Below are 17,250 nucleotides of genomic sequence, written 5' to 3'. Positions count from 1 at the left end.
CTTGCATTTATTTTATCTCGGAGTCATCATTTGTTTTCGTGAATAAAAAAAAACTTTTGTTTCTTTACTGGCCAGTACTGCGTCATAGGCAATAACAAGTTTTAAATTTAGTTTTAGTGAAAGCTAGAATCGTGAATATTATGAAGGTGCGTCAAACTTATAAATTCATGTGTGTCTAAAAATCAGAAAGAAATCTGTGATATTGTGATAAATGTAATGTGTAAATGAAAAATGATAGCTGGAGAGGAATCCAGCATTGAATTAGTGAAAAAATGGTTGAGCCGCTCTACTAATGAAGAAAGAGAAACAGGTTATTTATTATCTATACAACATTTATAAATACCAATCCACTTACTCATTAACTTAATGATTTTGAATTCGATATTTAAGGTTGCGATTGCGACGATACCATGTTGCGGTAACGAATGAAGTGTCATTTAGTTTTCAGTAGATAACAATAGTACCACTGCATCTCTACCTGTACATTTTCTAGTAAGAGGCGACTAAAGGATAAAAAGCGCACAACTAGTCCATAGAAAATATAAATTTATGTCAAGGCAACCGTTAATCACAAAAACTTTTTCAAGTCTTTCATGGCATCAAGCCATGGAGTTAAACGTGGTCTTAGTGTATTTTTGAGACTGTTGGGTCTCTTTACCTGGCAAGTAATAAATACAGGATAAATTTACGTGCTCTCCTTAGCGGAGCATTAAACCAGTTCTAGGTGATGCTGCATGCATAGCATGTCCAAATTACTCTAATGGTTGAATAACTTTTTTCTAAGGTGCAAGCGGGGAGTCTTTTTCAGACTATTAGTTCTGTTTTCCCTGGGATAGACACGAGGTATATGTATAATATAAATTATTTGATGTTGTTGCAGGCAGTTCGAGCGGGTCGCCGGGCGCGCGCGCTGGCCGGCGTTCCTCGCTGGCGCTCACCCCAGAGGACGAACCGCTAGTGGACGTCACCGTAAGTACACACAAGTACATAATTATATTTATACACGTACAGTCGCAGAGAAATATGACCCCCTCTTCGTACAAATCTAGAAGGGTCAAGTTCACGTGCAGGCGACTGTATTGTACATCTATCAATGAGTACGGATAATGTTTTTAATGAAATTTAGTTTCGTATAGTACTTTCGGGATACTTTACTCCTGTGGGAATTTCCAAAAAAAGTCTTCGTTACCTACTCCTGAAGGTCTGTTCTATCTCTGTGCCAAATTTTTGTCAAAATCGATCTAAAATGTATCTATTGAGTTTATTCGTTACAAACAAAAATAAAAATACAATGGAACTAAACCTCTCACGCGCGATTTGGCACAATACAGTAACTCTTTATAGTACCTACCACAATAAATAACAGTAACAGTAGGACTTTTTACAATAATAATATAATTTTATTTCAGTACAAATAAATCCGCATAATCTTGTTAGTCTAGTACGAACGTAAACCTTATCTAAATGTTAGTAAAAATCACGTCTTAATTTAAATTGTTTTATATTTCTCAAATTGTCACAATTTATTTATACTGATTCAGTGTCTCATTATTAGAAAGTAAATTTTATCCGACAACACATTAAGAATGCTGTTGGTGCCGCCTTTAATACAATAAAAAAATTGAAATCCAAGTTAAACATGTCGACTGTCGATTCATAGGTACATCCGTTACGGATTGATTTGTTATCTTTGCATGAGTTGGTGTCGTCACTTCCATATTTCGTATTAACAGCAAACAGCTTATAAATTGATTGATAGTAGTGGATTATCCCCGATTTAAAACAAATTACATACCTATTTGGCATTGACATCATAAAACTGATTCACAATTTTCATAAGCTCACATATGTATATGTAATCAAATCTTAATCCCTTATGGAGTGGACACAACTAACATTCTTGAAAAGGCCGAGAGGATTTTCCCTTAGTCACCTTTTACGACACGCATGGGATAGAGATGGAGTCGGCCTATTCTAAAAATATTTTGATTATTTACATGTTAATGTAGTTATTAAAACATCTTGTTTACTACGTAACGATAGCTCCAATAACAATTAACATCAAAATTATTAATTATGCCTTAAATAATTTTATTAAAATAATGATAAAACATTATAATATTTTACAAAAACCAACTCGGGGGTCGTGAAAATAAAACTTACTAATATTTTATAAAAATATTATTAAAATAAAATGTTATTAAAATAATATTTTATAAAGTTTTGACTATTGGTCTCCCTGAGCGGACTCCATTTAAGATAGCTAAAAAAAATATCATATTAACTCTTTATTCATACATTTCAATAAACCAGATTGCGGCACGCTTACATTACGAGGTATTATCAGATCAATTAGATCTTGTTGCCAATCTAGACTAGTTTCGTCACTAACGGATTTTGTACGTCACAGACAGTCGATGTTGATATTCGACACTGATTGTTCTTTCTATCAAATCAATAGCAAATTTCAAAAGTTTATAAAATATATTGAAACTAGTGGTCGATACGACTCTGTCCGCTTTTTACGAAAACCTTTAAAATTCCCGTGCTCGCGGGGAATTTCGTAAAGTCTCTTAGTGTGTCCTTACATCGCTTCCGGATTTCAAGTCAGCCCAAATTTCAAGTCTCTAGAGTAAGACTTTTTTAGTTGTGCGATGTCTGTCAGAACACCTTTTTCCTGTACCCTGGGTGAAATTTGTACTCAAGGATTGCAATATTTGTTATTAGTTATAAATAAAATAACCTTTTGTCACATGTAGTTACACTATTGAAATGAGCTTAGTCTGTAAAAATAGTTATAGAAGTTGTAAATAAATAAAAAAATAAAGATTCTAGTCATTATGACCATCACTATCGAATTCATAATACTTGCCAATAGTTATTTTTTCTCTTCAATTAAGTAATTTACAAAGGTCCGCATTTGATACAATGTTGAATCAATCATAATCAAAATTAAACCATCATAATTAGTCTTTACGTTAATTTATTTAAGGGTCATACATTTTTAGACATCCCAGTATCGTATTATATACGTATAATGTACATAATACGATCCAGAAAATCATAACGTTTTTAATTAGCTTCTAGTGTATTTTTATAAGGTTCACAATAGATAATTCTCATTGACATTCAGACAATATAACCTCACCAATTCAGGATGTATTGGACTGGAGCATAATGGAGAATTGGCGCCAGTTATACTCCTTAGACTCCAATGCAACGTTGTGTGTGAACATGATGAAAATACATACAAAATTTTCGCTGTTTCTGTAACGTCAGTTGAATTAATTAACACCCAGTGATTTGTGTAAAGTTAATCAGTAATCAGTGTAGTTAATGATAATGTTATCAGTTAGCGGCACAACACGAAAGCAAGTCCAGTCATATTGTAATCGCCTTGACGGACACAAGTTGGCGAATATCGCACGTTACTAAAAAGTGCTAGCAAAATTTAGTGACTAAAATAACGTAGAATTATATTTTTTCTTTTGACATTAAAATATTAAGACTCTATAAATTAATTTACAATAAAACGTGCCCTAAGTGACTTTCTGTACAACTATAAAGTGTATTGTGATTTGTGTAGTGAATATACACGTGTGTTGAAATATAAACAAATTGAGCCTTAACATTCAACAATCATTATACTCGCGTTAAAATAATAAGATTTCAACGATTTCTTCAATCACGTTAAAAGGTGTATTAGAACTTCTAATTCAATTATCTTATCAGGTAATTGATCACAGGAAACTATTCACATTATCTACAATCAGTAAGGGCTAACCGTGATTAGCTTGCCTTGATTTTAAATTGTTGACGCAGATTTACTTTAAATATAGATAAATGTACGCGTCTATAATCCAGTGACTATAATCGCATGATTGATCAAAGTTCAGTTCCAAACCATCAGACATCCATTGATGTCTGAAGACAATGGACACCAATCGGGACACTGTTTACGAAAATCGAAAAATCGTTGAGAGAGAAGAGAAAGTTAAAAGCAGAGGTTGCTGGAATAAATTCAAAAGTTTATTCGATGCAAGGGGATTCGATTTAGCTTATGAATATACTGATTCAAACTCTGTGACGAGTTATAGACCAGTTGATGGAAAAGCCGCCGCAGCTAATACAGGTAGAAAGTCTATAAGCAATAGTGAAGCGAGTAGTGTTGATGATGATTCGAATAATTTCTATGAACAGTTTGCTAATTATGGCGATGATGCAAAAAATGATGTAGATCTGTTCAGAAGATCTTCGGCTTTTAAACGTGTATCAATGCGGCCTAGTCTGTATTTGACTAACATAATTGAAGAGACGTCTAGCAGCGGAGAAGTGGAGGTTCATGAAGAGGAGGAGGTAAGCTTATTTGAATAATAAGATAGTTATATAAATACAGCAGTAACAACATTCAACGATGACGCATTGAGAGTTGAATACATGATTATTTATATCCAGTGTTTCTGACTGAATTGAAGGGACAAAGCACTTAAAATAATTAAGGTATGGTTATTTCAAGCATGTGTTTTTCTTCGGGATCTATAATTGTGTCTATATTAGTACTATTGATTGTACTATTGATCTATGGAAAGTTCTTATTGTGGCAAAACAAGCTTTGTATGTCCGATAGGTCAACATAACTTGAAGTTTCATTATTTTTGAGAACAAAGATATGGTGTTGACGTGAAACTATTCACGGATATCAGCAAGCCAGATACTTCTTCTGCCTGGTTTTCTCATTCATTATCAATTCGAAAATAATGCCTTATTCACTCATTTAACAATAATTTTAATTACCTACACACTAGAAAGAGCCTTTATCAACTTTCTATTCATAATAAAAATGGCTATCAATCGACTTGTCACTATAAGAGGCTTATATGATTAGCTTGTGGATCGCTTGGGGCAAATCAAGACTTTCACGCTAATTGGCTTGTCCTGGCGAGCATGGGATAATATTATCGTGTAAGCATCATGTTAAGTCTAGTAATTCAAACATTGATTCATAAATCATGCCTCTTTGCCGAAGGGATCTCTTGTCAAATGCAATCGGTTTCCGGTTCTCTTGACTAATTCATCCAAAAACGATTCAGTCTAGTAATTAATTTATCTCAATAAGAAGAATTTATCGGATAAAACCATTCTTTACTCCAAAAAAGCATACATTATTTAACTTAATTGTACAAACAATTCTGATATACAATGGGCGGAATTAATGTTAAATTTATTATGTAGATACCTACAACCGTTTGGTTAAGCAGAAAAAATTACCAATTTTCGTGGTCTTAAATAGAAAAATATATATATTAAGGCTAAGATATGGCTTATATAAAAAAACGGTTTAATAAATTAGTTTTTATTATCTGAAAAAAAGGAGCAGAGAAATATGTTCTTAAGCAATAAATTATGTATGTGAACTATGTAATATAACCGTATATGAGGACTCCTATAAACAGAATTATGACAAATTTTCAAGGAAGTACTTGTTTGGTATATACAGATTTAATAATTATCTTATCATTGGACAGTAAGTAGTTTTAAAATGCGGCTACCTGATTACATATTATCTACACAGGCGTAAACAATCAAATAAAATGCGGTATTATTAACTTAATTAGACGCCTATATGGCACAATGGTTGTATTCTTGCTTTTTAACCACAGAACCCGTGTTCGACCCTGAGTCAGGTCATGATGTGCAAAAGATATTTTGAAAGCTGTGTCTTGAATGTTTATCTATAAGTATAGACGTAGTCACCTAAAATGCCTAAAATTCTTCAATTTTCTTCCTTTACAAACTTCGTTGATATTTATATCCAAGGTTCTATCGCAATAACAGTTTTCTAAATCACGATCATTTGGGCTTCAGTGAGCTTCGCAGATTCGCAGCTACTCAACCCTGAAACTGCTATTTTGAAGCATCTTTTAAAATTTTAGGAACATACTTGCTTACATATAATCACGTCTTTATTACTTACTTTATAATGGAATTGAGATTCAAATGGTGTCAGGTTGCTAGCCCATATCCTAAAAAGAGAATCCCAAATTGATGGATTTGATGAAGATATTCAGGTCCTCCATCCAACATTTCCATTTATTTATTCATTCATTATTAACAATGATTAAAAAAACAATTTCATTATCAATTCTTCTCGTATTTTTTGGTGCATCAAAGCGTGTTATCTATGAAAAGTCGATTTTTGAGCGACCACGACAACTGTTCAATATAAAGAGCTGTCTCTTTGTTCCATTGTCATACAACCCCAATTGGCGTTCAATCGTGAAATGTTCACTGGAATAGTACAATTCCTGTATTTTGAATTTTTGATAAAAGCTATGCAGACCTGCTCCTCTAGTGCTTTGAATAGGCATTTGTAAAATTTTTGCTGTTCAATTTCAATAAATTTTCGTTTATTTACCAAGAAAAGATAAGTTTATTTACCAAAAATAAGTTTGCAATTGAAAATCTACATAAACATAACTAATTAACTAAAATAAACTCTAAAAACAACTTTTTTAAGTAATTGTCAAAATATTGTTAAAATTTGACTGAGATCACCTCCTTAATAAGGAGGTGATCTCAGTCAAATTTTACTTGACTTGTTCCTTCTGGCGTACCTAAGTCCCGGTTACATCCTAACCTTTCTGGAGTGGAGCCCGGGCTGCCTTGACAACCATGATCCTGGATTGGGTGAGTCAGGTTTTTACCTCCACAACCTTTGTAGGGGAACCTAACCCGTATGGGATCATGCACATTAAGTTGCCCGAACACGCAGGTTTCCTCACGATGTTTTCCCACAACGTAAGAGCGTCCTAATTTATTTGAATCCTGTTTTAAATGTAAGCTAAATAACAACGATTCACATTTCATTTTCAAGAAAACCCATAACACAAGATTCTTAAACAACAAACAAAATCAGAGTAAAGACGCCAAAAACATGAAAATATTTACATCGCAACGCTGGTACGTGATGAGAATGGTTTTGTTTAAACAAACGAACGTTTGTTTTGAGCTAAATTGAAATTTATTCGCTGACGGACCGGCCGCCGGCTATACCCGCGTCGAGAACTGCTGAAAATACAGAGATAAAGTTCGGTGCCTATTTTAATTTACTAGCTTTTGCCTGCAGCTCTGTACGGTAGGTATACCTACTAAAATTCCCGTTCTTTCCGTTGCCTTTGAATTTGTCAAACGTAAACTATTTGCCCTCAGATAATAAACTATGTTCTTACAAAATTCCAACAAACCAGCGAACATGTAACATACAGCAACAACAACAATATATAGTATATATAGTATATAGTACTATAGTTATTATTCATAAAGACCTTATATTAGTTAGAAATTTTATAATCAAAGTTTATCATCCTAAATAAATATATACATTCTATTACATTTCTGTGATTTTGATAATTCTCTCTCACTCTTATTAACAGTTTTTGTGCATTTTGTGTACGTACAACGTACAGTTCTAAGTATTTCTGTATGCTCATGATTTGTGCTCACACAGCCAGTCCAAACCCTGAGATTTATTTCCGCATAAATCAGAAGGTATACGATTTCGCGCAATTAAAAGTAAGCCTGTTTCCATGAGCAGATGCATTTTTATTACTATGAATAATGCGTCTGTCATCAGACTATAAGCAAAAAGTTATAGTTTTAAAATTATAGTAATATGTACACCTACAACAGCAAAACTCTAAATGAGCTTAAAAGATTCGACATGAATTATTTTTATTATTATTTCTTTTACAGTCATTGCACCACCCGTACATCCATCTCAGTTTGGTCCAAAGGTTCGACTGACAGAGAATACCTTGATGCATTAAGTCCACCTGTAGTAAATTTTACGTGCCTAAAGTTTAAATAAATGAATGAATCGTAGAAATTGTATAAAACTTACGACAAGAACATGTTGTGTTTACCATATCTTATAATGTTTTAACATATTCAATTATGTTGTTTTCTATGTATAAATTATAAACATAAAACGGTTCAATACCAAATACTAAAAAGACAATGTATATTTCACACAACTTCTAACTCTTTAACTTCTCCATATACTGTGTGTGGCAAATAATAAGAAGATTAAATACGAAAGGTGGAAAAAAGGCGTGATTAAGTGTACATACATTTAATCCTATTAGTATTTAATCTTTCATACATTTTGTCTTCTTTTCATAAAAACAATTAATAAATAAATAAAAATACGGAAAAAATTTCACAGATTAAGATAGCCTCGAAATAAGTCAGAAACTTTTGTTACGAGATACTTACTCAACGATAATATATTATTTTATAAGAAATACTTACACAGATAAACATCCATGACCGGAGCCGATTATAAAATGTCCGTTTCTAATTATACCCTGGTCGAGATTCCAACCCGGGACCATTCTGTGGCACAGTCAGGCACACCACCGCTACGCCACAGAGGTCTCTCTTTGGTTTGTTTCTCTTTACTTACTTTATTTTCATTAATATTAGTAAGTGGTCCGGGAGTGTAGTTGAGGTGTAATGCCCCTTTTTGTATGTGTATCCTTTGAACGTACGACTTTTGAGCTTTACGTGGGCCGTTGAGTGTAGTTTATATATTAACATATTGTGAACATATATATCACACACAACGTCACACATTACCTTTATCTCATATGGGATAGACAGAAATAAGACTCTCAAAAACTAAAAGGCCACGTGCAGCTATAAGACTTAATGATGAACTGAGATTCACTTGCCAGACTATCGCCTAAAAGCAGAATCCTAATTTTTACCTTTTCCCTTGATTGACTTTTACAATATGATCATTAACAGATTTATCGCTACCTGTAAAAATGTAAAGTAAGAATCGCAGAAATATAGAAGTGTGGTTCCGGCACCAGTAGCAAAAATAATAGGACCACTCCGTCTCTTTCCCATAGTTGTCGTAAAAGCCAACTTAGGGATAGGCTTATAACCTTGTCATTCTTCTTTTAGGCGATGGGCTAGCAACCTGTTACTATTTTAATCTCATTTGTGTCATGCCTAACAGCTGAACGTGGCCTTTCAGTCTTTCAAGACTGCTGGCTCCCTCTACCCCGCAAGGGATATAAACTATACCCCTTGCGGGGATATCTCTCATCCAGTTGGAAGTATATTCCTATGATGTGTAGTTTTCATATAGATACAAAGCTGACATATTAGCCTGTTATCGTTTTCCCTGATAATAGCATATTAATTGCGATATAGGCAATAATGATGATGGTTTTAATAATATACAAGCGTTATTTTTCTATCTAGTGAAGTTGTCGCCATTTTATTTGTATCAGTTTTATTGATATTTAACGCAATTATCCCAATGCTGAACACAGATTTCAGAGATTAATCTCTCTCTCATCCCATCTATCTCTTGAACTAATATCTCTATTTCTGTTTTTGCACCCAGTTGCACCCTCCACGACAATGGTTTAGAGTCTGGAGTCCAGTTCCTAGATTAATAAACTTAATACCGATATAAAACATTTTGGCAAAAGAAATAAATATAAAAATAAATCAATATAAATGTATTTATACTTACACAAAATACAAAATAATAACATATAAAAACTATAATAAATAAACAATGGACATAAATAAATAGGTTCAGCGATAACCGAAATTCGTGAGAAGGCTTATAGGGTTTAAAGACCCTCGCGAGTCAACCTGTATACATGTAAAAACATATATAAGGGACAAATTACACAGATAGAGTTATTTATAAGAAAGAAATAAGTTCGAGACTTGTGTTACAAGATACTAAGTCAACGATATTATATACCCTAAAGTAAAGTTAACTGATTTTTTAATAAATATTTTACGGCAGGTACCACAAATAACCGGTACAGTTTTGTACAAGTATTCATTGACCTAATTTAGTTTCGGAGCTCGCACTCCAAGTAAATGACTTTAGTTAAAGAGCCTTCAGCATTTCGGATGTAAACTTCTTTTATATCTCTTTAAGAACCCTTCTATAGTACCTACTCTTTAGGGTGTGGTTTAGCATTTTTATGTAAATTTTGTTCTGACTTAAGACGTAAAATGAAGGAGTTGAGATAAAATAGTGGTTGCTAGCCTGTCGCCTAAAAGAAGAATCCTAAGATTATAAGCTCTTGATTGACTTTGCAAGCTTCGATTTTTTGCTTATATCCGTACGAAAAATGCACGTATAAAATGTTGTTTGTATCTAATCCTCTCATCTCTTTGTGTATTTATATGGAGATGGCCCCTGGCACACCCTTGTTGTGTACTAATTGATCGAACAGATTTGAACCTCGCGAATTACAATACAATACTTCAAATTTTGATTTATTCCGTTCCAGTTTCGTGTTACACGTGGAACATGTATTCAATAATTTAATTCATGGATTCGTGTGTCATGTGAAATAAAATACGCATTGATACGAAATGGGATGAAAATATTTATATGTGTTCCTGGAAAAATCCATTGTACCTACACCATTGTGATCCAGGTACTTTAGGAACATATTCTTTGAAATATTCTGAGAATGGACTTTTACAGGTGACCGTATTTAATATCATGGTGAATTTTGAAAGACATGTAATGCGATTTTTTTATTAAATCTCTTTCGTTTTGTTGTGGGTCTTACACGGCTACTTATTTTAGAGAGAGGTGAAGGTAGACCTTTGTACCAGTATCCACCTAACCCGATGATTGCGTCCGTGTTCTCATTATACATCATTAGTTTACATTTACCATGCCTAATTTAGATTAAGCTTTTTATGCAACCAACAAATATTATCTTAATTATCATAAACCATAATTAAGTTGTCTCTAACTAGATCATAATTCAGGGCCGGATTAAGGCATGTAGATTTTAGCGCAAAAATTAACAAGGTTCTCAAATATCTAAATCTAGGTGAAATAATTATGACAAATTTATGATTCACCTAGCATATCGCGCTGGGTTTTCAACCCATTAACCAAAAAAAATTATACTCTAAATTTTTCAAGGGTCAAATTACTTCTTTTAGACTATCTTTTTCGCGTTCGGCACGAATATTTGGAAGCAATTCAATCCTATGGGTTTAAATGTGTACCTTTTTAGACTATGCTTTTTAGGCTGCCGCTATCACATCCTTCCACTATGTCTACATTCAATTCCGTTATTACACTTTACGTGGCCTTTGAGTCCTGTGACTGTTGTCGTTGTTATTTATAATTGATTGCTATTTCTACCCCCATGAGGATGAAGACGTTAAATGATTGTATGTTGTACAGGAACCCACAAAGCACCAAGCACGTAGCCCATTTAAATCCGTCCCTGCTAACTATAAACACGTTTCAAGAATATTAACCCAAGATACAAATTTGTATTACAGTTAGCTTTTATGCAAAGCCATTTGCATAAAGTTTTAATGCAAGAAAACCAAGCTAGCATAGGTAGAAGTTTTGATTGAAATTGGTCTTGGTAAAGCGAGACCTAGTGATGTTATTCAAAGTTTGTGTAACACCTAGATGTGATCTGTTGAGTTATAACTTTATAAGTGTTTCAGAGATGTTCATTTTTAATGTTTATTTCTTTGAGTATTGAACTATATTAACCCTAGGGTCTTGGATTTTTATTACTACGCTTTTATTATCTATATAAGTATTAATTATAAAATGTAGTATCGTTGAGTTAGTATCTCGTAACACAAGTCTCGAACTTACTTCGAGGCTAGCTCGATCTGTGTAAATATTTATTTATTTAGGATATCCACAAACGCATACAGCTAATTTCCGTTCCCGTGAGTATTTTTACCCATGGGTAACTACATGCCAAACTTCAATTTTTATTCCTTTTGGTCTAGGGGTGCGCTAAGTAAGTTTCCCTAAATTTCCGTAGGAACAGCAAGTAACGGGATTTTTTGTTTTACGGGGATGGAGCTGCGGGCATACCTATCAATAAGGCCATCTATAATTTTTGAGTGAAGAAAAGGTTACATAACATAATTATGCTTGTCCTTGAATAGGTAGTGTGAAAAATGGCTGTGAAAAAAAAGTCCATTAGAAGTCGTCGATAAATAATTTGAATTGTAGATCTTAAACTCATCCCACTTTATGTCTTCGGCACTTTTTCTCACTTCAATGACTAAGCAATTTACATAGTAAATATACCTATTACAGTAGGTAATGATATGCAAATGCAGCCCTTTGCACCGGCCTTACTCCTACCATTCGGAGTACGTGAGGGTAATACAGGTTACCTTTTGAAAATTCTAGCCACGGAACAATCTTGACCTGCGCATTGCACATAGTTGGCGCTCTGAGTGTTTACTTAATTATTGGCGGATGAAGTAATATTATAGTTTAATCACTTTAATAATTTACATCAATTTGCCTGCGCAGTTAAATTTTTCATTATCGACAGATTGGGCGTTAGAACACAACTTTTCAAGTTTGAACGAAAACAGAAAAGTAAGAGAGTCCCATCGAAGTTTCAAAGATTAAACTTTTATGCTGAACGCCTAAAGATGACTAATATTATATCATCTAACTTTTTTAAATTTATTTCTTATTCTTGCAAGATATTTAAATTGTAATCTAAAGATAATTTTTTTTAGATATTTAATGGCGTGTAGTTCCCGGCACTATAGAATATGACTACTCCATATCTTTTCCATGGATGTCGTAAAAGGCGAAAAGCTGATAACTAAACTTGGGAACGTGGCCTTAGTCTTTTCAAAACTGTTGGCTCTATCAACCCCGCAAAGTCATATAGACATGTCATAATTCAATACAATTGTTATACTCTATCATCATTATAATACTGTAAGCATTGGTCTCGTTTTTCGTCGAGCCTCTCACAACCCTGATCTAAGAGTCCAAAAATTTAATCAAAATAATTGAGTGACAATGACAACACGACTTAAGAATTATTGTAAGTACTGAAAATCATTCTATTATTACTATAATTTTGCTACATAAGTTTGTTCGCGACGACATTGACTTTTTAAAGGTAAAGGCAAAGTTAATCATAAAGAAAATTCGCAAACGCATTACCGTTATTGCGCCGTGACTGTGAACCGAATTTCTTAAGCCAAATCGAGTCGTCTCATATTAAAATAATGTGTGATCTCAAAGACTTGCGTGGAATGAAATGATCATGTCATTCTTCCAAATCAGAAGTCACGAATTCAATTGTCAGATTACCAAATAATAATTATTAATCCTCTACTATTTCACCAGCATTATTTACGTATTCTAATACGATTTTGTTAACATTTTAAATATTAGTACATACGAGCGTAAAAAGTCAATTTAGCTGGGTTCCATGTCTGTGAAAATTCGATTTTGCGCATAATTTTGCCCAAAATCATTTTTCCATATAAGTTCGATAAATTAGATGACGTGGCTGCGTTCCAAGCTAAGGATAATTTTTTGTTTTGCCTTTTTTTTCCACCGAGCACGGCTCGGTCAACTAGATACTGTCTGATTCCACTTGTTGACAACAATTTCACATATTCACGTTCACGTTTCTATATCCCTTGCGGGGTGGGTACCTATACAAAGCCAACAGTCTTGAAAAGACTGAAAGGCGACGTTTGGCTGTATGGCAAATATTGACAGGTTGCTAGCCCAACACCTACAAGAAGAATCCCTTTACTTGGCCTCTCGCTTAGTCTTTTACGACATCTCTGCGCACAACCTTCATTTTCAGTAATTTCTTAAATTAACACGCCTCGATATAAATATAATTATAATATCTGCAAAATAAGTCACAAGAACTCCAGTGAAGCCAATAACAATTACAATTAGTAGAAATATCGGTCCCTGTAATACGATTGTCCTCTAATTGGCTAAGTAAATTTTTTAACCTACCTTTTTTTCTCAGAGAAAGCTTATTATACTCCTCCTTTTGCTTTTTCAGTAATTTATGAAGTTTTTAATTCACAAATAAGTAATTTGTGTCGCTGTTAAAGTGAGGTCACGTTACGAGCAGATTTTACAACGACTGATTTATTGAATAAATTGATAGGAAACCTAAAATTAAACGTTATATAATATTAATATATACACTCAACGATGACAAAACGCAAAACCACTGACCTGTTAAGAATCACGACACGCCAATAAAGCTTAAATATTTCTTTTTGTAATATTCAATAAATCAATTAAAGCAATAAGATGTCGTGTTATTACATTTTGGCCTTCGTAGAACAATATAAAATAGGTACCTACGTTAGCGAAAACTTTACTTAGCCAATTACAATTAGGAGGAATATCGGTCCCTGGAATACGGTTGTCGTATAATTCAGCTTATCGATCTTGTTCGCAGAATGTCACTGTATATTATGGATAGGTATTCAATCCGCCGAGTTACGGGCTTAGAGTAAACCATATTATCTGAGAGTATATATAGCTTTCAGTGTTAGCAGGAAGTACCATTATGATAATACTATCAATTTTAACTTAAATAGTGGAGAGATCAAACAGCACAATTTGTAATGGTAAAACTGAAATTGATAACGTATTATTTGGTATTTTTCAACATTTTACATAAAAACATATATGTTCTCTGTCTACCCTGTAAGGGTAGTGTGTGTACAAGTGATAGCTTAGATAGATTAGCTCTCTAATAGTCTTGAAAAAACAGAGAGGGCATTTTAATGGTTCTGTGATATTATTCCAAAGTATTTTTGTTACGATTCCTGGATACTTTTTTGCCTCATCTACGTTCATCAATCTTCTCATGCAAGCTCTTCGATAAGTACAATTGTCTGCACAAGAACGTGCCCTCACTATGGTTTTGGTTTTTATGAACTCATGTTCATCTGCAGGTGACTGTACATAGACATAATGGTGCCGGTCGATAGTCCATCGATTGGTATCAATAGTTGAGTAAAAGCAATACAAGTAGTATATGACTAGTATTGTTGGGTGGTATTAGTATTTACGGTAACCGATTCTTTAGCTAGTATCGATAGGCCTTTTGATAATTTAGATGATTTCCAAAGTCAACTATCGATAGGTAACGATAATATGACGGAATAAGTAGTTTTATGCCACACTACAGGTACTAACACACTAAAGCTAATATCGAGGTAAATCTGACGTGCACCCGTTGCCTTAGCGAGTGCAAATTACCATTATCATTGTTTTATGTCGTCTCGTAAACAACCTATCATCCGCGAGGATGTAAATTTACGTTATGTTTTATGATATTGCATGAAAACATAATTTGAACTTTAATATTTTTGTGATGCCATCACGTTTTGTGCTGTGTTCTGTTTTTTATTCTTTTTGTTCTATTTGACGAATGGGTCTAATTTTATTTTTTTAACTAAGTGTGTTCCCTCAGTGCACCCTTAGTTTAGTTATGTTGCATTAGAGCCCAGAGTTCACTACATAACCTAGATGATATGACGAGGGCAATGTGGGCCGATTCACGAACTTTGATAGGTAGGGCTAGATATGACTTGACTTCCCTCTTTCTCTTACTCTGCAGTTAACCATAAAGTTAGAGTGAGAGGGAAGAGATTGAAATTATCCTAGATAAGGTTTATTAATGCTTTAAATTAGTACCTATCCGCGGCTATTCATGAATGTCATCGGAGGTTTTTAGTTCCTCATTTAATAAATTATATTTAATTTATTGCAATTCTGGGAAATCTTGTCTTAGTACACCCCTAGATGATATAGAAACCCACATGCCAATCTTCAAATCTAGACCCAGCGTTGATAAATTAATCAGACAGTTTTTTTATAGTAATCAGTAATTTATTGTTATTAATTTATTTAATAAATATATATTAAATATTATCACTTAACACCTACAAACAGAAACATAATTGTAAAATCAACTTAGATTATTAAAACGCCTTCCTTTTGTCTGTCTGTTCCCATTGTCACAATTCTAATTAAAACTTCGTTGCATATACTGAATTGGATTTACGAATTGTCTAGGAACTCTTTTGTAGCCGCCTGCGACAACGGACGTGATATTCAGATGAAATGCACCAGGATATTTTTGAAGTATGCACGAAGTTTTTAGAAGGGAATTTCTCCCTAAAAGCAAGCATATTTCTTTATGCTGCGGTGTAGAAATTCCGTGTTATTTTACACACTGGAAACTCGGTTGAAATATAAAGGTACAAATCACTAATTGAGTTGGCCCCAAAGTTTCAATTTGGCTGTCACGATAATTTGATACGACTGTGAGGTATCGTTCGCAATTTTTAAGGTTACAGATCTTTGCGAGCCCTTTTTTGTCATCTGCTTTTTTTCTCCTCCTGACCCAAAACTGCCACTATATTAGAATAACTTCGAAAAGATAAAGGATACAAGGTATCCCTTAATGAGCAGCTAAACGAAGCCATTGTAAATTAGCAAAATTGTGATTTCCCTTAAGTTTCTATGTAACATTGGCATGATAAAAACATAAATATTTCAGTAAATTATATTTCACAGCTCGCGCGATTTGTATAAAATAATTGTTATGCGTCACCTCTATGTGACTAAATGTCTATAAAGGAGGAAAGGTGAGAGAGGGATCTGGAATTTTCATTAAGCCGGATTCGGAAAACATCGTTAATGAAGTGATTAGAGCTTCGCCCCGGCCCCGGCTGTCTCCCTCGATCATCGTGAGGCGGGACGGATTGGGGTCCAACATTTATTGACACTAATTTGCGTTTGAGAAATAAATTTTAAGGAAAAAAAAATACTGAGTCCGCTTGACTGAAAAGAGAGGATGAAATTTAAGTATTGGTGATTTTTTTTAGTCTGTTCATATTACCTAGTCAGTCGTTTCGTTACATAGTTCTCAGTTTTTATACATCACACAGAGTTAGTATATGATATACAAACATTGATCACGCCGCTTTCCCGGAGGGGTAGGAAAAGACTAAAATCACAGCCCCCGTAGCGCCAGCATCTATCGCTATCATAGCCGTTCCATGTCATAATGCCAGTAAAATTACGGATGTTTACCTAGCTAATAATTTTATAATCTCAATATGTTATTTTATAAACCCTTACGGCATCGACAATATAAACCGTCACAATTTGCCCTTGAACCACGACTAGTCACTGGGGAAATTTAATTCTGCAAATCAGGCTCGCAATCCTACCTATTGTTAAGGGTAAATCATATTTTGTCAATTAACAATAACGTCGTTTTAGGTTTTTTGAAAGTCTATTTATTAAGGTACTTAAATTTCTATTTACAAAATAAGATTTTACTATAGGTATAAATTAAGTAGATAAATAAGAGCCAACTATTCACTCATTTTGGTAAT

The 17,250-nt window shown here is 33.7% G+C and overlaps 1 protein-coding gene across 6 annotated transcripts in view; it reads left to right on the top strand.

Annotated features, from left to right (window-relative positions):
- LOC106139541 (high affinity cAMP-specific and IBMX-insensitive 3',5'-cyclic phosphodiesterase 8) overlaps window positions 1-17,250 on the top strand; it is a 99,973-nt gene that overhangs the window by 23,336 nt on the left and 59,387 nt on the right. For 4 of the 6 annotated variants that reach the window (XM_060949407.1, XM_060949406.1, XM_060949405.1 and 1 more), the window contains exon 1: window positions 3,377-4,356. In XM_060949407.1, coding sequence (XP_060805390.1) covers window positions 3,934-4,356 — 423 coding nt within the window. In that variant the 5' untranslated portion in view covers window positions 3,377-3,933. Of the gene's footprint in view, window positions 1-880; window positions 970-3,376; window positions 4,357-17,250 lie in introns of those variants that run through there. The other 2 variants (XM_060949409.1, XM_060949408.1) reach the window with 1 other exon arrangement.

Source organism: Amyelois transitella, chromosome 19 (genome assembly GCF_032362555.1).
Source record: "Amyelois transitella isolate CPQ chromosome 19, ilAmyTran1.1, whole genome shotgun sequence".
In the NCBI taxonomy this organism is placed as follows: domain Eukaryota; kingdom Metazoa; phylum Arthropoda; class Insecta; order Lepidoptera; family Pyralidae; genus Amyelois; species Amyelois transitella.
The sequence above is the reverse complement of the archived record's forward strand: the minus strand, read 5'-3'. Positions and strand labels throughout refer to the sequence as shown.